General features: G+C 36.1%; 2 protein-coding genes and 1 non-coding gene across 3 annotated transcripts; 1 reads left to right on the forward strand and 2 right to left on the reverse strand.

The window, feature by feature from the left end:
* Window positions 1-1,925: 1,925 nt before the first annotated feature.
* LOC131619243 (uncharacterized) lies at window positions 1,926-3,032 on the reverse strand. The gene has a single exon (XM_058890361.1). The coding sequence runs from the start codon at window positions 3,030-3,032 to the stop codon at window positions 1,926-1,928; it is 1,107 nt and encodes a 368-aa protein (XP_058746344.1).
* An 88-nt stretch (window positions 3,033-3,120) lies between these two features.
* Window positions 3,121-3,522, reverse strand: LOC131619244 (uncharacterized). Its single transcript, XM_058890362.1, has one exon. It carries the CDS (start codon window positions 3,520-3,522, stop codon window positions 3,121-3,123), a length of 402 nt encoding a protein of 133 aa, XP_058746345.1.
* Window positions 3,523-3,736: 214 nt separating this feature from the next.
* On the forward strand, window positions 3,737-3,843 carry LOC131621161 (small nucleolar RNA R71). Its single transcript, XR_009289489.1, has one exon. It is a non-coding gene; the product is annotated as a small nucleolar RNA R71 (small nucleolar RNA).
* Window positions 3,844-22,431: the final 18,588 nt, after the last annotated feature.

The following is a 22,431-nucleotide window of genomic DNA, read 5'->3' on the forward strand; positions in this document are numbered from 1 at the left end:
TGTATTATGCTTTCTATTTCTTCTTCCGGAACAAATCTGCGGAATATCCCATAAGCGCCTCTCTTGAATAGCAAGGGTTCATCCCAATAATATTGTTTAAGGTCATGGAAGAACTTCTTCTTTTGTTGGTAAGTCATGTCAGGCGGAAGCACTCTCACAGCTAGGTAATTGACGAAATCGGCATACCGTGGCAGTGTGGTTACGGTGCTTAGTGTCTTAAAGATTTGCACTTTAGGTCGTTCTAATGTGTCGCTTTCGGATTCTAAATGTGCTATTAAGCGTTCGTAAGGGAAATCATCGTTGATTGGTGTTTCTTCTGTCTTAATACCTTCCATCCTAGATAAATGGTCGGCTACAACGTTTTTGGTCCCCTTTTTATCTTTGATTTCCAAATCAAATTCTTGTAGTAGTAGAATCCACCTTAAAAGTCTAGGTTTTGCATCTTGTTTAGCTAGTAGATACCTAATGGCTACATGGTCGGTGTAAACTATTATCTTTGCTCCTATCAGATAGGAACGAAACTTATCTAACACGAAAACCACAGCCAGGAGTTCCTTTTCGGTTGTGGCATAATTCATTTGCGCGGGGTCTAAGGTCCTACTTGCATAGTATATTGCGTGAAGTTTCTTATCTTTCCTTTGGCCTAAGACTGCTCCTACAGCATAGTCGCTAGCATCACACATAATTTTGAATGATAAATTCCAGTCGGGTGGTTGCATTATAGGTGCGGATATCAGGGCTGTCTTTAGTACTTCAAAGGCTTCTAGACATTCATCGTTGAAATTAAACTCAACGTCTTTCATTAGGAGGCTAGTTAGAGGTTTAGAGATCTTAGAAAAGTCCTTTATGAATCTTCTGTAGAAACCTGCGTGTCCTAAAAAGCTCCGTATTTCTCTAACTGTTTTTGGGGGTTGGAGATTTTCTATTACTTCGATCTTTGCTTTATCGACTAATATTCCTCTTTCGGAGACTACGTGTCCAAGTACAATCCCTTGTTTAACCATAAAGTGACACTTTTCCCAGTTTAGGACGAGGTTAACTTGTACACATCTGTCCAATACTTTTTCTAGATTTGAGAGACATCCTTCGAAATCTTCCCCACACACAGAGAAGTCGTCCATAAAGACTTCCATGCTGTTGTCTATGTAATCAGCGAAAATCGACATCATGCATCTCTGAAATGTCGCAGGGGCGTTGCATAATCCGAAAGGCATTCGTCTATAAGCTAATGTTCCATAAGGGCACGTGAAGGTTGTTTTCTCTTGGTCGTCAGGGTGAATTGGGATTTGAAAGAATCCTGAGTAACCATCCAGGTAGCAGTAATAGGAATGTTTTTCTAAGCGTTCGAGCATTTGGTCAATAAAGGGAAGAGGGAAATGGTCTTTCCTCGTGGCTTTGTTTAACTTACGATAGTCAATACACATCTTTGCTTCAGTCACCTTTCTTTCAGCTATAGATTCGCCAGACTTATTTACGGTAACTGGTATGCCTCCCTTCTTTGGTACACAATGGACCGGACTTACCCACTGACTATCGGAAATTGGATATATAATTCCAGCATTCAGAAGTTTGGTAACTTCATCTTTAACTACTGTGCTCAGGATAGGGTTTATCCTTCTTTGATGCTCCCTAGAGGTTTTGCAATGTTCTTCCAACATGATGCGATGCATACATATGGAAGGACTTATTCCTTTCAGATCAGCAATGTTATATCCTAACACAGATGGATACTTTCTTAAAACTTGTAATAGCTTCTCTGTCTCTGTGGCTCCTAGCTCTGCATTGACTATTACTGGTCTTTTGAGCTCATCGTCTAGATATTCATACCTAAGAGTCTTGGGTAATGGTTTAAGTTCCAAGGCTGATAATTTTGGGCAAGGCATGGGGTTGGGTGTTAAAGCTAAGCATTCGCTTAAACTATCGTCTCAATATTCTGGACGCCAATTGTCATCTTCGAAAATCAGGGGCATCAGAATCTTTATAAATTCATAGTAAGATTCTTCTGATAGTCCTATCTCTCTTATACATTCATCAATAACATCCACCAGATAACATGTATCTTCTATAGCTGGGGCTTGAAGGAATTGTGTTAGAATAAACTCGACCTTCTCCTCACCTACTTCGAATGTCAACTTGCCTTTCTTTACGTCTATGATGGCTCCAGCGGTAGCTAGAAAAGGTCTTCCTAAAATTATAGGAGTATTGACGTCTTCCTTTATGTCCATAATTATGAAATCCGTAGGGATGTAGAATTGTCCGATGCGGACGGGTACATTTTCAAGAACTCCTACAGGATACTTGATAGATCGGTCTGCAAGTTGTACTGACATCTTGGTTGGTCTAAGATCTCCCATGTTTAGTTTCTCGCAAATGGACAAAGGCATTAGGCTAATACTAGCTCCTAAGTCGCATAAAGCTTTGTCTATGACAAATTTTCCTATATTGCAGGGTATGGAGAAACTTCCTGGGCCTTTCAGCTTAGGTGGCATTTTATTTTGAATTATTGCACTACATTCAGCAGTGAGTGTTACGGTCTCGTTGTCTTCTAATTTCTTCTTATTCGATAGGATTTCTTTTGGGAACATAGCATATGAGGGAATTTGGGTAATGGCTTCTGTAAACGGAATTGTGATTTTTACCTGTTTAAGAAGTTCGACAAATTTCTTAAATTGTCTTATGTTTTTAGATTTCTCGAGTCTTTGAGGGTACGGGATAAGTGGTTTACAAGGTGGTGGAGGTATGTATGGCGCTTCTTTCTCCTCCGTCTCGCCTTCCTTGTCCTCTTTCTCTTTCAAATCACTTGGTTTATCCTTGGGTCTACTTTCCTCCTCAGTTGTCTTCCTAGGGCTTTGGAATATAGCAGGGTTTTTAAGCCTAGGGTCAGTCGGTTCATCCATCTCTCTACCACTTTGCAGAATAATAGCATGAGCATGCCCTTTTGAGTTTGGTTGTGGTTGTCCTGGAAATTTCCCAGCAGGTGCGGCAGTAGGTGCTTGTTGTTGTGCCACTTGAGAGATTTTTGTCTCAAGCATCTTGTTCTGAGTGGACAACGCGTCTACTTTAGTCGCTAACTGTTTGATTTGCTCATTAGTGTGCACGTTCTATTTTATGAAATTCTTATTAGTCTGAGTTTGAGTGGCTTTCCATCATTATTTTTAAGTTAGACTTCCTAGGGACGTTAGGAGTAGAGAATGGTGCCTTTTGATATCCAGGTGGTACACTGGGTGCTTGACCAGGTGCGTACAAAGCATTATTGTTCTTGTACGAGAAATTAGGGTGATTCTTCCATCCTGGGTTATACGTGTTTGAGTAGGGGTTTCCTTGAGCATAGTTTACTAGGTCCAGGGAAACTCCTGCCAAAAGATGGCACTCGGAGGCAGCATGTCCAGACATTCCGCATATTTCGCAATTGGGGGAAACAACAGCCACGGCGGCTATAGGTGCTATAGTGACGTTTTCAATCTTCTGAGTTAGGGCATCGACTTTGGCATTAACGCGGTCGAGGCTACTTATCTCGTACATCCCACTCTTCGTTGAAGATTTCTCTCCAGAAGTTTTCTCTGATTGAGATCTCTCGCTTCCCCATTGATAATGGTTTTAAGCCATACTTTCGATAAGTGTGTAAGCATCAGCATATTCTTTATCCATCAGTGCGCCACCTGCGGCAGCGTCAATCGTAAGTCTCGTATTGTAGAGGAGACCATTATAGAAGGTATGGATAATTAACCATTGTTCTAAACCGTGATGCGGACAAAGTCTAAGCATGTCCTTGTATCTCTCCCATGCTTCGAATAAAGACTCGTTGTCTTTTTGTCTAAACCCATTGATCTGGGCTCTCAGCATGGCGGTCTTACTAGGTGGAAAATAACGTGCCAGGAAGACTTTCTTAAGTTCATTCCAGGTCGTGACAAAATTGGCGGGTAAAGAATGGAGCCAAGCTCTACCTCTATCCCTTAGTGAAAAAGGAAAAAGGCGCAGTCGGATAGCTTCTGAACTGACACCATTTGCTTTTACAATGTCTGCATATTGCAAGAACAATGACAAATGAAGATTAGGATATTCCGTCGCATTTCCAGAAAACTGGTTTTGTTGTACAACTGACAACAACGATGGTTTTAGCTCGAAATTGTTCGCTTCAATAGCAGGAGCAGCAATGCTATTGTGAGGTTCAGCTTGCGAAGGAATAGCGTAAGATTTGAGAGGACGCGGCTGTTCTCCCATGGTTGATTCTTCAACTGGTTCAGAAGTAGGAGTAGGAACAAGAGTGTGAGTACATCGTAATCGACGTGATACAGTGATAGAACGCTTCGGTTCGGGAATTGGCAGCACTAAGTCTTCACTTCGAGAGCGAGTACTTGGCATGCACAAAGGGAATTAGAATAATTAAGTTGCCTTAGTCGCTACAACGTAACAGTTAATTACGATTGTCGACTAAATTGGTCCCCAGCAACGGCGCCAAAATCTTGATCGCGACAATGGGGTATGTCTGTGATTATGACTGCAAGTGCACAGTCTATCGCGTAGTTTTAAAAGATATTGAACCCACAGGGAATAAGAATCGACCTAATGTAGTTAATCGCTACTACGTAAATCTAAGGCTAATATCTGATTGATTATGGATCAGACGGGAATTAAAAAGGAATATTATTAAATTAAATCTAGGATAATAATATCGTGTTTATTGTTTATTGATTATGAATTAAAAAGGAATATTATTAAATTAAATCTAGGATAATAATATCGTGTTTATTGTTTATTGATTATGAATTAAAAAGGAATATTATTAAATTAAATCTAGGATAATAATATCGTGTTTATTGATAATAATATCATTAGTTTAAAAACCCTCCTCTCACACTCTCGTGTTTATTGATTATGATTTCACTGTTAAACCTAAGTGAGCGCTCTCGCTGTATCAATTAAAGTTCAAAGTGATTTTTGAAAACCAATGAAAACTAATTACCCTTAAAGCGCTCTCGCTGTATTTAAGGTTAATGCCTAATTTCTAAGGTCCAGTTAAAATCTCAAACTCTCGTTTTTATTGATCCTAACTTCTATTGTTTTTAACTCTCGTTACAAAACAGTTTAATTAAGCGTTTAGAAATATCAGCCAGACAAATAAATTTGATTAATAAACTACATCAAAGGATTACTCGATTCCCTCGGTTATGTAACCTTACATACCGATAAAGGGTATTTAGCCGGACATTGTTTTAATAGACGAATCAGAACATATATAATAGATATAACATAATCCGGACATAATTTGATAAATTAACATAAATAGACAATAGTAATTAAATGCAAATAAATAAACCTGAATTAAATTGTAGACTGGAAAATTGTATCTTGCAGTACCGAATCTTGAATCCGGGACGAAAGTAAATGACGAAAACAAAATCTACTCTTAAAACTAAAATGAATTTTGGAGCTTGAAAAAGAAACTGAATCGCAATAGAGTTCCAGTGTGGAAATCTATTGCCGAAAGCGGGTAGGAAAAATAAGAATAGAACTTGAAATTTGCAGAAGAAATAAATGTGACGGCAGTAGGGTAAAGTTCGTAACCCTCTCAATAATTCTTGAAGGGTATTTATAGAGTTGGTGCAGAGTCTTGATTTTGATCACGTTCTGTTGCTGTTGCTGTTCTTTCGGAGGAAAAAATGGCGACAACAGAAAACGTCGTCTCTTCTGGGCCTGGGTGTGTGACTTACGTCACACACATATTTTAGAGGGGTGCCGAACGGCGGGGAGGGGGTTGCACCGACCGGCAGGTGCCTCAGGGTGCCTTCCGTCTGGTGCATCCACTTCCTGTGCGTGTTGGGCTTGTGTGTGTTCGGGCCTGGTTCTTTTTGTTATTTGCACCTATTTACTTATGAAGGATAGAAAAACACTTAGAAAGAGGGTGTTTGAATAAGTGTAGCTTTAAAAACATGTAAGATAAAAATAATTTGCACAATGATTTTTATCCTGGTTCGTTGTTAACTAAACTACTCCAGTCCACCCCCTTGGAGTGATTTACCTCACCTGAGGATTTAATCCACTAATCACACAAGATTACAATGGTTTTCCACTTAGATAACCTCTAAGTCTTCTAGAGTATTTTGATCACAACCTGATCACTCTAGGAACTCAATGCTTAGATACCCTCTAAGACTTTCTAGAGAATCCGATCACAACTTGATCTCCTCTAGTTCTTACAAATGAATGTAAACAAATTCTTATAAGAGTTACAATGCTTCTTAATAAGCTATTATCACAACTGTGATTTTTCTCTTAAGTTTAAGATTAATCTCACTAAGATATTACAACAGTAATGAAGTGAGGTTGAAAATGAAGTTTGAGAGCTTTTAGAATTTGACAGCGTTTTTGTAAGTTTGCGCAAAGTGTTGTTTTCAGCTTCTCATCAGAACTTCTATTTATAGGCGTTTGAGAAGATGACCGTTGGGAGCATTTAATGCGTTGTGTGATCCGTACAGCATTGCATTTAATGTTTCACTCTTTTGTCAACTACCTCGAGCCTTGCTTTTTCTGTGTCTACTGACGTTGCCTTTAATAGCTTCTAACGTTCCTTTTGTCAGTCAGCGTAGCCTGCCATCTTGTACTTGCTTCTGATCTGATGTTTGTGTAAACAACGTTTGAATATCATCAGAGTCAAACAGCTTGGTGCAGAGCATCTTCTTGTCTTCTGACCTTGAAGTGCTTCTAGCGTGATACCATGAGAACTTCAGTGCTTCTGCTTCTGATCTCAAGTTCTTCTGATGCTTCCATAGACCATGTTCTGATTCTGCTTGACCATCTTCTGATGTCTTACGAGAGCATGTTATGATGTTGCATACTTGAACCTTCTGAGTCAGTGCTTCTTGCGCTGATTTTGTGCATACTCTTTATGTGATTCCTGAAATGGAAATTGCATAGGATTAGAGTACCACATTATCTCATACAAAATTCATATACATTATTATCATCAAAACTAAGAATATTGATCAGAACAAATTTTGTTCTAACAACTTAAATGTCTTTTTAAGCAATTTCTCTTCATTTTAAGTCCTTTTTCCGACTATTTCTTTTGCGAGCTCCGATTAAATAAATTCCTGAAAACAAATAGAAATACCGGCATAATACAAAATAAAATAATAAAACCGAAATAAAATAGAATAATAATGCATGTAAATTAAGCTAAATATAGGATACGTTTTCACGTTATCATGTATATATTTTATTTTGGATTATAATGGTATTATATTGGTATATAATGTCCTACCTATGGTTAAAAATATTACAGGTTGAAAATATATTACAGGTCAAAAATAAATATAGGTTGAAAATATTACTGGTTGAAAATATATTACAGGTCGAAAAATATTACAGGTTGAAAATAAATATAAATTACAGGTCGAACTGGGAGGCTTAAATTACAGGTTGCACTTTAAAATACTGCATTTAGCAACGACAGCGCTTTCAAAAACGCTCTTAAAGGCCTACCTACGAAAGCGCTTTCTAATTAAAAACGTTGCCTATGATAAAAAAACATAAAAGAAAAGCGCAACCTACGAAAGCACTTTCTGGAAAAAGCGCTGCTATAGGGGAGGCTACGAGAGCGCTTTTTTGGAAAAAGCGCTACTATAGGGAATACTACAAGAGCGCTTTTCTGGAAAAAGCGCTGCTATAGAGGATGCTACGAGGGCGTTTTTGGCGTAACAAAAAGTGCTGTCGTTAGCTACGGCAGCGCTAGCTTTGGCATCGCTTTTAAGCGCTCTAAAAATATATACGGGAAAACACATATTGTTTATTAAAATATTTTCATATAAAAAAAAATATTATTTTTATAAGCGGTAATAACTTTACTATTAATAAAAATATTGAATAATTATTCACACTTAAAAACATTTATCTTTACATATTAACGGGAACCCGAAGTTACTAATCACAATATTGCATATTAACAGGAACCTGAAGTTATTGATTATTTGTATTGAATATTATTTTTAGAGCGCTTAATATTATTTTTGTTTTAACATTATTTATAAAAATATTTGAATCAATAATAAAGTTGTTGCTGAATATAAAAATATTTGAAACAATAATGTATTTTTGTCCGTATATATTTTTGTCTTTTACTACTTTAGAAATAATGCACCATACATGTTTTGTCTTACATTGTGATAAAAAAGTTTATTTAACAAATTTCTCTCACACACAAAATCACTATTTTCTAACACGTCCCCCTTTACTTCCTTATTCATCCTATTATCAAATTTCACAATTAAAAAACATAATAAAATATTTTCTTATACTAAAATGTTATAATTAAAAAAACATAATAAAAAATATTATGAATGAAAAATAATATTTAAATATTTAATATTGTAAGAAAAATAATAGGGAAAAAGGGAGAAAGGAGTATAAGCTATAACCAAGTAAGTGGTGATTTGAAAGGAAGAGTGTATAGTCGAAAAAATGATGTGGTTACCAAGACCAAAACTAAAAATTTATTTTATGAGTTGATAGAAAAGTTTAGAAACAAAATAATAAGAAATAAGTAGAGAACCAAACAATTAAAATCTAAAAGGAGAAGACATCCATTTGTCAAGTTTAGAAACTAAGGACATTAGTGTTTTTTTCGTAACAATGAATTTTTTTTATACCATAGATTGAGACCACACATAGCACATGTGGCAAAATCTGGTATAAAAGATTGATCCAACCATGAAATTAGCCTAAGAATACTCTCTATCTTTCCTGGATTTTGAATTTTAATATAAACATATTAAAATTCAAAATAAATATAAATATTGAAGTCTCGCACTAGTTTGTTATAAATATTGTTTTTAATTATTCTTAATATAATAATTTTTTATTAATTAAATAAATATAATTTATAATTTAATTGATAAATTTGAAATTAAATAATATTAATAAAATAATTTTTTATTAAATCATTATGTGCTTTTAATATAATTAAATAGAGAAAATAGGAGATTGTATAAAATATAATTTTTTAAATACCTCAGTTTATTCAGATTAATTTTGCAACATTTAAGATTTTTTTTTTTAATAAAAACAAAATTTTATCCATACTTTATTTATAACTATTAGTGACAAATTTATCTCTCACTTTTTAATACATTAGTGGAAAATCATTATCACATAATGATAAATAAGTATTTTGTATCTGTTAATATATTTAAGTTTAAATAGTTTTTTGGCTAATATATTTAAGTCTAAATAATTTTTTTGCTCCTGTAAATTTGTGTGTTTTTTATTTTCATCTTTGTAATTTTTTTTTAAAATAGTCTCTAAATGTTTAAAAAATTTGTTTTTAATTCTAAAGTTAATATTTGAAGAAAAATCTGCGGTAAATATGCAATTTTTTTACATATTTTAATTTTAAAAACTAAAACCAAATACAATTTAACATTTAAAAACTTTATTAAAAAAAAAGTACACGGAGAAAATCAAAAAACACAAACTTATAGAGACTCAAAAGATTATTTATGCCTTATATTTATTAGTAACCAAAATTTGCTTCAGACAATTATTTTTTTGTATAAGTAATAAATATTATTAAGTGATTTTATATTGATAAGCACGTGTAATACGGTGAACTGACTTTATCGAAATGTTGCGGATAGTAAGAGTCGCCACCGACTTTTATTTTATCCAATTTATAGAAAGGCTAAAAGAACAGGAAGAGACCTTTTAAAGATTTTGAGTTCGGGGGTAGATTATACAAAGGGAAGGTGTAAGGCATCCTTTGCATCGATGGTTATCCATGGGCTCTTAATTGCTTAGCTCACTTTGTTTGAATTGTTTGTTTGAAAGAGTGTCGTGTGTGAATAGTAAAAACTTCGTTAAGGACTTTAGCTTGTAAATAAGTGTAGCCTTGTTTTGAAAGTATTTGAAAAGAGAGGTGTGAAAAGTAATTTGATTTTTAAAGCAAGCAGTTAGTAGCAACTACCCTAAGTTTGAAAAATCGTTCTTTTAGCCTTTCAGGGCGAAAGGGTCTATCCATACCATGAGAGGGCAGGAAGTCTTTCAATTGAATGTTAAGGGTCATCGAGAATAATCGTTCGCCATAAGACTGTCCCTTGCCATAAAGAGGGCAGGTAGCCTAAGGGAAGGATATAATAGTCATTTGATTTTCTTAGGCATCATGCGAGGATACCTTAGTAATTGGGACAATTATTCTTTATATGGCAACCTCGAGGAAGTTTCAATAACTTTGAAGACAACAGGCAACATTGCTTTAGGTATCCTCGGAATTGAGGGACTTGACTATTTTAGGGCACTTAGAGGCAACAGAATTATAAGGCAACAAGGCAACCAGAGGGATTACCCTAAAGGTGCGTGTGTGGCACAATCAGGTGGTTAATTCAGATATTTATCTTATAATTAGTTATCCTAATTCTGTTAAAGGCTTGCACTCCCTAAGATTACTAACCACGCAGTTTAAAATTGCAGAAATTAAAGGCGGAAAGATAAAAGTCCTACGCTATTACAATAAACACCTGCGGGGTAGGGGAATGAAAGCAGCAAATAAAAGAGAACAATAATTAATTTTAAAATCTTTATCTTGATCCTTGATCTCCCTCGAACCTTCGATTGACTCTTGAACATTTGAGAATTAAACAGAAAATAATGGGGTGAGTGTAGGAGTAATTCATCGACCATTGAAACAAACCCTATTTAATTCCATGAGGCAATATAAAAATTAAAATGATAATTAACGAAGAGACAGTTAGAAACTTAGCTTTTTGATTGATGGCGCGTAATCGAAGGATACTGGAGTAACCCTGAAAATTGGCACAAAAGAAAAGAACTTTTAGTGTACGAATGATCTACAAACCTTAATTGCATAAACCCTAAAAAGAAAACCTATTATGACCCAAAAGGTTTATAAGGCTTAAAAAATGCATTAATGGATAACACCTACTTGAGAATTCTAAGGTTTATAAATCGAGGTTAACAAACCTAAGAATTTTAATTGATAAAACATACGTACAAAAATAATGATTTTTATTGTTTAAAAACAATTATTGATAAATTGACAAAAAATCGAGTTTCGATAAAATATAAACAATTATAAAACTAACATTATTTAGTAAAAAATTTTAGCAACATAATTTAATAAGAAAAAGAAAATAAAATAGGGAGAAAAGTTATATAATTAAAAGGAAAATAATTAAGTAAAAAAAACTTATGTAATTAAAAGTAAATAAATAGATTAAAAAGAAAACTTAGCTGCGATTGGGTGTGGTAGAACTGAGGGTCCATGGGATGCACCTTCAACTTGCTGTGCGTTGGATATGGTACTAGGGAGATCAGAGGGCCATGATTGAAGGCGTATGGTGGGCACCTATGAGTGAGGCGCGTTGGATAACGTAGAAACTAGCATGTCAAACAAGTAAAAAATTCCAAAGAAGTGTCACTCCACGGATCGAACCCTGGTTTAAAGGGTTGAAAAGCGCTTCTGTTGGCCAACTATGCTGCAATGTTAATTCATTACTAACACCAAACAGAAAGAATAAATATTAAACATGACACCAAACCTCAATTTCAACGCTGGTCAATGTGGACCCCACTCTGGTTGCGTGATAGCCAATGAAACTGGGAAAGAGAGACGCATACCTTTTGACCAACCAATAAAATCGTCCCACGCGTGGAGAGAGAGCCGTGAGAGTTGACTGGCCATTTATACGACGCCACATATGTCATCTTCTTCCTTCAACCTATAAACTAAAGGGGTACGCACGCTTTGCTACGATTTACACGCGAATTAGCTACGATTCCTGAAGCTCGTGCTCGTAGCAAAACGTCCAGAAATTTAAACCTGCAAAAATCATTAGAAAAGAGCAAACCAAACTGTCATACCCCAAAATTTGCCCTCCGCATTTCATCCTCAATAATTCAAGGTTCAAGGGACTATTCAAAGCAGCATTCTCCTATAAATTGGAATAGAGGTGTGGATAACAGGTATTTTGGGACCCAAGAGCTTGGGCACAATTAATACAAGGGTTTTATCATTTTTGGAGGTATTTCAGGGTTTTACTAACATTTTGATTATTATTTATTTTAACATGACTAACTATTTGTATTTAACATTGTTAATTGTTGTTAATATTAGGATTTTTTAATTAGCTTTTATTATTATTAGGTTTTTATTTTTAGGTTTTATTAATTATCATTAGTTTGTATTATTATTATTATCATTATTAGTAATTAACATTAGTTAGTATTATTAGTAAATATTATTATTACTAATTATTATTACAGGATTATCTCTAGGATTAATAGGTTTAGTCTTGGTAGGCCCATTAGGTATAGAAAAAAAAAAAAAAAAAAAGAAAGACTTTGTGCAAGGGGGAGGGAGGCTGCCTCTAAGACCGTGAAAAAGGAAGAAGAAAAGACTCAAGAAAGAAGGAAAATCGAATTATGGGAATTTATGCACTGCAAGTATAATTTAACCGTATATTCATACTCATAATCATGCTTGGAATATTCTAGAACCATTCAATTGAATTTTTGTTGTAGGTTTCAAGAATCACCATTGTTAGGTCTTGAAGCTCTATATTTGGGGTCTTTTGATACAAGCAAAACTAATACAAACCGATAATACTATTGGATTCGGAAGGCCATTTTTAGTCAATCCATGATCTTATAATTTATTTATTCACTGTATTTGCCTGGATTCAGATTTGCAGGGACAACTCCATGGTCTTTTTTTTGCAAACAGCCGGAATTCTGGGTCGCTGGTTTTTCGTATATTATGGTTTGGTGCGCTAGTATTAATAGCAAGTGAACGCAGCACAGTTGGCTGAACACGGAGACCTGTATCCAAGGGGTTGCGAGTTCGATTCTCAGCAACCTCACTTTATTTTCTTCATTAATTTTCTGGCTTATACGTGTGCATTTCCAGCGCAAGAGCATACCATGCACCCTTCAATCATCACCGTAAGATCTCCTATATACCAGATCTAACGCCCAAAGGAGTGCAGCTCCGTGGTACTCCTTCAAGGAGGCGTAACGCATGATCAGTACCAGGTTTCTTTACATTATTTAATTTATTATTTATTTAAATGTTTAGATTAAACTTAATATATTACTGCATGGTTATAATTTGATCTTTAATTTGAATTAATAATATAATTAGGATTAAATTAGGATTTAGGATTTTTCCCGACTATCCCGATTATTCTACTACTTCAATTAATTTTGACTAATTATAATCACATAAAAACCCTATATAAGTATATTAAGGAATTAGGATTTGCTCCATCCCATTTGTCCAAAGTACCGGTTTTAGGATTTAATTTATTATTCGTTCCGACTAAATCTATTGGTCGTGATGGTTAATAATCGATTAATTTAATTAATCAAATCCTATAAATTAAAATACTCATTATTTTGCTAAATGGTTTTAACCATCTTATTGGTAATGATGATTAGCATACCTTATCAATTTGTTATTATTTGTAATCGAATCTATCGATTATGAGGGGTAACGATAAATTAATTCATAAAATAATAAAATACGTTAATTCATTATTAGTGATAATCGAATCAATCGATTTGAATTGATAATGGTGCAAAACCCCAATCTTTTAACTATGGTGATCAAACCTATTGATCATTGCGGTTAATTGTGCCAAATCAGGGTTGTACGCCCGAAACATCTAAAATACACTAAACCACGATACTACAGGATTTTTATCCTGGGCAACTCAAAATGCCCTTTCAAATCAAATTCAAACTGCGATAGGCAATTCAAAAAGCCTCAAAACAACTTCACACAATCTCTATAATCAATTCTAAGTCGTGCAATCCTGTGCCCGAACTACGTTGACTCTGATTCTCCCTAAGGAGATACGTAGGCACTTGGCAACAAGGCGAGTCCCCCTCTTCCAAACTCTAATCATGTTCAAATAATTAGCCTTTAACTCTACTTACTGTCTGTCATCTTTCTTTATGTTTCGCCATAACCCTTATCTTTGCAATGTTTCTTTATGTTTCGCCATAACCCTTATCTTTGCAATGTTAACCTTTAGGAAAGGGTTGAGGGTGCCTAACACCTTCCCTCGACCCGAATATAGTATCTTACCTTGATCTCTTAACTACGTAGGGTTTCCTATTCGCCCTTCAGAATAGATGGCGACTCTAAAAGCTTAATTTTTAGGGCAGGTTGCTACACAAACGCCCAGATTACATTAAAAATGGCCCCTGATTACGAATATGATATTCGTTTGGACTTAAACCTCATGGAACTATGGATCCGACGTAAAACTCGAGCTTGCCCTAACAATGGCAGCCGATTGTACCTGCACCAAAACTCAGCCACGAATGTTCCAAGCAACTCTAAACACTATTATGAGAAAATTTATGTGCGTAGAATTGATTTAAACGGCCTGAACCGAGAGTATGAGTTTTAAGAATACTTACAAACCGGGAGTGACTAGCTCCTCGCTTTTCCATGTACTCGGAGCTTGTGTGCTAGTTGAGATCACTTCTTGGAATCCTTAGGAACGCGATGGAATGATTGGAATTCGTGGATAGTGGCTGCAAGTTGAAACTCAATAGTGCAAATTTGTATGCAAACCTTTTTTTGATCCAAACCCTAGTCTTTTGGCTCCAATTTTTTCGTCCCTTCCTCTGCTGATCTTAGGTATATATATGAGGACCAAATTAGGTTAAAAGTTTAAGAAAAGAATGGACTAATTTGTGAGAAGATTGATTGGAAATTTCTTCAAATATTTCTATTTTTGTTCAGATCTTCTTCCACTCATGCCTTTCACGAAACTAAATCCATATTTTCCCTTATTAATTGATTAGAATTGATTAAAAAATCAAATCTCACATTAAAACTAATTTTCCATATTTTATAATGATTTATTTGTATTTTAATGAATTAAAATTCAAATAAACAAAATAAATATTATAAAAATAAAGTAATTAGTTTAGGGATGCTCATAAAGCCCATGGACACGTTTGGCATACTTGTTTTAGGCCCATTAGTCCAAAAACACAAAATTATGCAATTAGGCTTTTATGATTTTCTTGAAATTTGACCAACTTCTGAGCCTCATATCTCCTTCAATTTTTGCCATATGAATATGTTCTAGGACTTTTTGGAAAGATAAAGATGTCCTCTACAAGCCACTTTGGAACATATTTTTCATTTGGTGATTTTATCTTGATGATATCCCTCTTGACAAAAAACTGCTTTTTTGCGATCTTCTAGAAGGACCTCTAATGTATTAGCTCATATCTCTTAAATGAAGCATTTTTAGCCTTGGCATGAGAGGAAAAGTTGTAGAGAATTTAATTTCCTTAAAATCGAGCTTTGGATGGAAAATTTCTGATGTTCCATGTGGGAGTTATGGCTGGTCAAAGTTCAGTTGACTTTTCCTAGGAAAACCCTAATTTAGAAACTTTTGGAATTGTTGATTTCTGATCTTTCCTTGATAAAACATGATCAACTCTTGATCAAATGGTGAATGATACTTCAAAATAAGGATGTTGACAAAAAAAATCAGGAACTTTGACTATGATTTGACCGTAGTCAACTAGTCGATTATTGATCGTTCGAGCCATTGACTGAGCAATTCTTATGAATCAGGGCTTGAAACTTGGCATGAGGATCCTTTGAAGCATGTGAGAGACCATGAAGTCCACTTGAGGTATCATAAGTTGATTTTACTTTGAGAGAAGCAAAACCCTAGTTTTGATTGATTGTTTAGGAGATAAGTGAGTGTGCCCGATTCTTGAGCAGTTGAAGATCATATGAGTAAAAATATTTTGAAATATGATGGAGACGGGCTTTTGCCCTAGCTAAAGCAGGGACTTTTGCCGGAGACGGGCTTAAAGATGCCATCCAGGTGTTTGGAAAAGATGTATGATTGAGATGGGCTTAAAGATGCCATCTGATAGATGCCATCAGTTGATGTTTTGACGTGCATCAGACTAAGTCGTACATTAGACTGTATATGTAGTGTCAGAATTAAGTTGTTGGCTCGATTTCCCTGAGTGTCTGAATCATATGAGTGAATTGATTGTCGCGACTCTATCGTCGTAACTCCATCGTCGTGACTTCATTGTCATGATTATTTCTGAACTGAATACCGGGATTAGATATGTGACTCTATTGTCGTGACTCCATTGTCGTGATTCCATTATTGTGACTCAGTTTGTTGTGATTCCATCATCGTGACTCAGTTGTCGTGATTCCATTATCGTGACTTGGTTGTCGTGATTCCATTATCGTGACTCAGTTGTCGTGATTCCATTATCGTGACTCGGTTGTCGTGATTCCATTATCGTGACTTAGTTGTCGTGATTCCATTATCGCGACTCAGTTGTCGTGATTCCATTATCGTGACTCAGTTGTCGTGATTCCATTATCGTGACTCAGTCGTCGTGATTCCATTATCGTGACTCAATCGTCGTGATTCCATTATCATGGCTCAGTTGTCGTGGTCCTTTCTGAATTGAGTGTTGTGATTAAGTATGTCTCTTTCTTTGACTGTGTCAGCACCGTTTGTGGTGGCCGAATTAGATCTTGGAGAGATGATCGTGTCTACATCGTTCGTGATGATAGAATTAGGTCTTTGAGATTTGACCGTGTCAGCATCATTCGTAGTAACTAAATTAGATCAGAGATATTATTCATTTTCTTGTTCCTGTATCCTAAAAAAGGTAAAGTTAGTCTTTATGCAATGTCATGATGCCTGTATTATGTGACAAGTTCCTCAAAGTGAAGGTGAAACTTGCATGTTATGTATGAATTTATTATGTAATGTATGAATATGTTTATGACATATGATATGTGAATATGATTTATGTTGTTTTGATTGAGAAAATAAATCTCTATGTCCTTGTGATTTTGTTGTCCGATCTTGTCTTGAAGATGCTCAGCTGGAAATTTATGATTTTTGCTTGGGGATGAAAGCGATTTGAATGATTGATCTTGATGTATCCTGACCGGGGATAAGAGAGATGAATGACCCTGTTTGGAGAAGAGAATAGTATCGGGGAACCGGCAGTGTCGAAGATGTAAACTCAGTTGAGGAACTAAGTCTTTGTTGGGACGAGGACATTTGAAGATATCTTCTTAATGATTACTCTGTGGGGATATGCTCCTGTGAAACCGGCTCTGTGGGAAGACGTGGATGCCTTGACCATTTCCCCCAGTGATCGTAGTAACTGCCATTCCTGGACTTGTATTGATTGAGACGTACAACTGAGTATTGATGAAGATGTCAAACTGGACTTGCATAGATTTGTCCCTGCTAGTAGGGACTTTTGGAAAGATTCGCCTCGCGAGGACTTTATGAGATGTGCACTATGGGCGACATGCCCCTAGTAATCATAGGCCCAAGACAATGTCCCATATTGATTGGGTAAACCATGTCATGCCCCTTGTATACTGAAGTGATTTTGTCTGTCGGGATAACTTTCAGTCATTAGTTGTACCATGTGCAAATTCTTCCTGATGCTAACATTCGAAATTATGTAGCAAAATATGTTTAATAATGAATTCGTGAGATGCAATGCATATGTCTGTCTTGAGTTTTTTGGAAAACATTAAAACAAGAGATGTAAAGCGTGATTTTTGTAAAAAGATGAAATATCAACTCAGCGTTTTTGGTAAACCTTAAGGAGTCAGGATACCTTTCTAGTGACGGTATGCTTTCGACTAACCATGCTTCAGTTAGGACTTTCAAGGGTTGTAACGTGGCTTGGTTCACGGTTTAAGAAACAAAGGATAAAGGCTCAAAGTTTATTCGTACCCTTCCCAATCTTCGTGATGTTCTTCGATCCTATGCTCAGTTAACTTTGCGTTTAAGTTCTAGCAGAGCTTTGTAATATTGACATTTGATGATGGTTGAAGCACCGACAGTTTATTTGGACAAGCAGTCATCCTTTTTTGTAATTCTTTTTCTTGTGTCGAGGATTTGTAATGACCTCTTTTGAAATGTTTTCTTTTGTCGAGGATTTTTAGCAACCTCCTTTTTGACTTTGTTATCCCTAACTTTTGCCTGAACTGTTTATTTTGATATTACAGTCAGCGGGATGTTTCAACTTTTCGATAAGTCTCCTTCATAGGTTTTGACTTAACAGCTTTTTCTTTTTGGTGGATATTGACTGCATGACTTACTGGTTGTGGGAACCCATCATTATTTGCATAAACAACAGCTAGTACAATTGAGTTAACTGAGTAACTACCCTGCCCCAGGTTGTGATTAAGGGTTTAATTTGCATGAGAAAGAAACTTATACTTCTTAGGCTCAAAGGGGTTGACAAGGGATTATCATCCTTATATCTCCACTGTTTAGGAATTGAAACAATGTCTGTACATCGTCATCATAGTCCGTTCAAAAGCATATTGTATGAGGTTGCGATGTCATTTTCGTCATCCTCCCTCAAAAGGCTTACAGCTTAGCAGGAGTTGAATAAACATAAAACATAAGCAAAGTAAATACGAAATTTTAAACGAGTGATAGTGAAATAATTTATTCAAGACAAACGTATGCAATGTACTAATGACGATTATTAAAACATATAATGTCTATCATAAGTCGAATGTTTAAACAAACAGAATAGAAATTTGCAAATGAAAGTAAAACTAATGATCTGAAAGTCCTTCCTTCTGGACATCCATAGCATTAGCAGATACATTAGGAGTCTCAGGAGGATCAAATTCAATTTTCCCAGCATCGATCATATCTTGGATCTTATTCCTCAATGTCCAGCGGCTATTCGTATCGTGACCTGTTAGGTGCCAAATTGTGTTAATATTTAGTTTAATTAGTGGCACCTTTCGACCGATTTTATCAAGTATGCTTTTAATTCTCTGAAGTTTTAGATAATTATTTATAGTTTATAATTTTTAGCTTTCATTTTATGTTAATATGTGTTTTAGTTATGATTGTGTAGGTTTTGGCCAATTTTGGGATGTTTGGAGCTTGTCTTGGCCTTGATTGAAGATTCCTGGGCAGAAGTATGCGCGCGTCGCGCGGTGATTAGGGCGCGTCGCGCCCTGGGCAAGATATTTTGGAGCTTCAAACCAGAGATCTGCACGCGTCGCGCTCATGGGCGGTTTATATTTTTTAAGTGTAATGGCGCGTTGCGCGCTGGAGGGCGCGACGCGCCCTGGACAGATTTCAGAAAAGCTATATAAAGAGATTTTCAGATATTTTGGTGTGTTGGTTGATTTAGAGAGAACCAAGAGCATAATACACTGTAGCAAACATAGAGTTGAAGATTGGAAGCCTTGATCGTCGATTAATCGCCTTTGATGCTTGTTGATCTTCATCCTTTCCTTCTTGTGCAAGCTACCATTCTCATGGATAGCTAAATCCCTTTTGTATCAAGATAAGATGTAATCTTCCTAGCCTTTTGTATGTTTTTCTTGTGAATATATGTGTATGAACAAGTGATGATCAATATAGATGGTTTAGTTTGTTTATTAAAGCTTTTCTTTGGTATAAATGTTTGAGACATCAATGTTTGTATCTAGACCTAACTCATCATCTTTCAAACTATAAGTTGCAGACATGGATTTAGAGTTTGATGTTTACTAAGTATCGGTTTTAAAACGTTATTTGTATTGTTTAAACGGTGGAGAAATCGTCGGTTAAACAATACGGTAAATCTAGCTATATCGTTGCGGACACGGGCGATATAGGTGTTGATACGTAATTATATTGATCGTTAGCAAGTTCATAAGCATATATTTATAAGGAAACATACAAACTTAGGTCGATGAAATCGAATCTTGATACATTTTCTTTAACTTAGAATTTTCATTACTTTACTCCTTGCTACTAAAATTGTGAATGATCTTTTGCAAACCCAAACTTAAAGAAACATTAACTCAAGACAAAATAGGCTATAGAACGGCGGTAATATCGCAATAATCCCTGTGGATACGATATAAACGAAAAGTACACCACAATACTCATTCAACAAAATGGCGCCGTTGCCGGGGATTGTTGTTTAGATATTGCAAGCATTGCAATAGTTTGTTTTGTATTGAGTCTTATAATTAATATCTTGTTTCTAAATTTATCTTCCTTGTGTTTGTTAATTTGCTTGGTTAGTTTTTCAGATTACAGTTTATGCGAGGACGTATACCTGCAGATCAACTCCTTTTTGATCCTGAGATTGAGAGGACTGCTCGTAGAGAGAATAGCAAAACTCGTAGGAGGAGACAACTAGCTAGGGAAAGAAGACAACAACAAGAAGCATCTTCTTCTTCAACTCCGGTTGAAAACTTGGTTGAGGAAGAAATGGCTGCGGATCCACCACCTCGAGGGCCATGTGTTAACAGCCCTCGTCTCAATGCACAATTTGCTCGTGATCAGGCCAATGGAAGAAACTCCGAAATGAAGACGGGGTTACTTCAATTACTATACCAAAATCCGTTCACAGGGGCAGATCACGAGGATCCATTTACTCATCTAACTAAGTTCTATGAGATCACCGGAACAATTGGTGCTCCGGAAGACCAAGAAGAACAGGTGTTCAGGAGACTCTTTCCTCATTCCTTAATTGGAAAAGCTAAGGAATGGTACCTTGATCAACCAAATAATGTCATGACAAATTGGAACGAGTTAGAAGAGAAGTTCTTGGATCGGTTCTTTCCTCACAATAGGTTCATGGAAGCGAAAACTTCTATTGCGGTGTTCTCTCAAGGTTCGAATGAATCTCTCAATGAAGCATGGGAGAGGTTCAAGTCCATGTGTAGAAAATGCAAAGGTCATGGGTTTGATGAATTGTCTCAAATCCATATCTTTAGAAATGGACTCCAACCTCAACCAAAAACTCTTTTAGATGCTACCGCGGGTGGTTCGTTGATGTCAAAAACTGCTGCAGAAGCGATTGCTATCATTGATAGAATGGCTTTGAATGATCATCAAGGGCAACACAACCGTAGTGCACTGCAAAGAAAACCGGGGGTTCTTGAATTGAATACTAGTGATGCAATACTTGCTCAAAACAAGTTATTGACACAACAAGTAGAATTGCTCACTCAACAAATCAAAGAGATAAATGGGAGCCCTTCTAAAAATCAACATGTGATGTGTTGTGAATTGTGTAGGGGTGACCATCAAACTGGTTTTTGTCCTCCACCGGGTGAAGAGGTGAATTATGTGTCTAATCCTAATCAAGTTTATGGTGGGAGACAACAACAACCTTACAACAATAACCAAGGTTACCAACAAAGAGGTAATCAAGGTTATCAACAAGCATGGAGGCCGGAAGCGGGTCCATCGAATCGTCAAAATCCGTATCAAGGTGGTTACAACCAACAACCTCAACAACCAAAGCTTTCAATAGAGGACACTTTTAGCCAATTCATGCAATTGCAAATTGCAAGCCAAAAGAGTACGGATGCCGCCATAAAGAATCTTGAAACTCAAGTCGGGCAATTGTCAAAGCAACTTGCCGATCAAAACAAAGGTCCTTTTCCGGCTACTACACAAGAAAATCCTCGTGAGCATTGTAAGTCAATTCTAACTCGTAGCGGTAGAAATATTGATATGGGTGTAGGAGAGATAGTTGAAGAGAAAATTGTTGAGAGTGAAAAAGATAGGGTGATTGAAGTAGAAAAAAATGTTGAGGGTGATTTAGTTGAAAATGAGAAAGAGAAAGAATTAGTGGAAAAAGAAACTCTTGAGAAAGTTGTAGAAAAAGAGAGAAAAAAATTGAGTGTGAGTGAGAAGGGAAAGAAGAAGGTGGAAGATTCTATTCAAGTGAAGAAATTACCTTACCCTCCCGGTCCGTCAAAGAAAGAAGATGCAAAGCACTATGCTCGGTTCTTGGACATCTTTAGCAAGTTGCAAATCAATGTTCCTTTTTCCGAGGCATTAGAGCAAATGCCGATGTATGCAAAATTCATCAAAGGCATCATCACTAAGAAGAGAAGATTCTTGGATCCGGAGGTAGTAACGGTGAGCTCTTGTTGTAATGCGTTAATTCAACGCACTACTCCGATAAAATCAAATGATCCTGGGCGGGTAACCTTACCGGTGTCTATTGGAAATGTTCACATAGGCAAAGGTTTGGTAGATACCGGTTCTAGCATTAATTTGATCCCATTGTCTATGGTGAGAAGATTAGGAATCAATGATTTGAAGCCGACAAGAATGACGTTATCATTAGCGGATAAATCCACAGCTCATCCTCATGGAGTTGCGGAAGACTTGCTTGTCAAGGTTGACAAATTTTGGTATCCTGTTGATTTTATTGTCATAGACATGGAAGAAGATCCTGAGATTCCATTGATCTTAGGAAGGCCTTTTATGAAGACGGCCCGAATGATGATAGATATTAATGATGGCTTAATGAAATTAAGGTACCAAGATGAAGAATTATGTCTTGATCTCTTTGAAGCCATCAAGCATCCGAGTGATGAGGATGATTGTTTTAGAA

This window comes from Vicia villosa, linkage group LG7, assembly GCF_029867415.1.
Source record: "Vicia villosa cultivar HV-30 ecotype Madison, WI linkage group LG7, Vvil1.0, whole genome shotgun sequence".
Taxonomy (NCBI): Eukaryota; Viridiplantae; Streptophyta; class Magnoliopsida; order Fabales; family Fabaceae; genus Vicia; species Vicia villosa.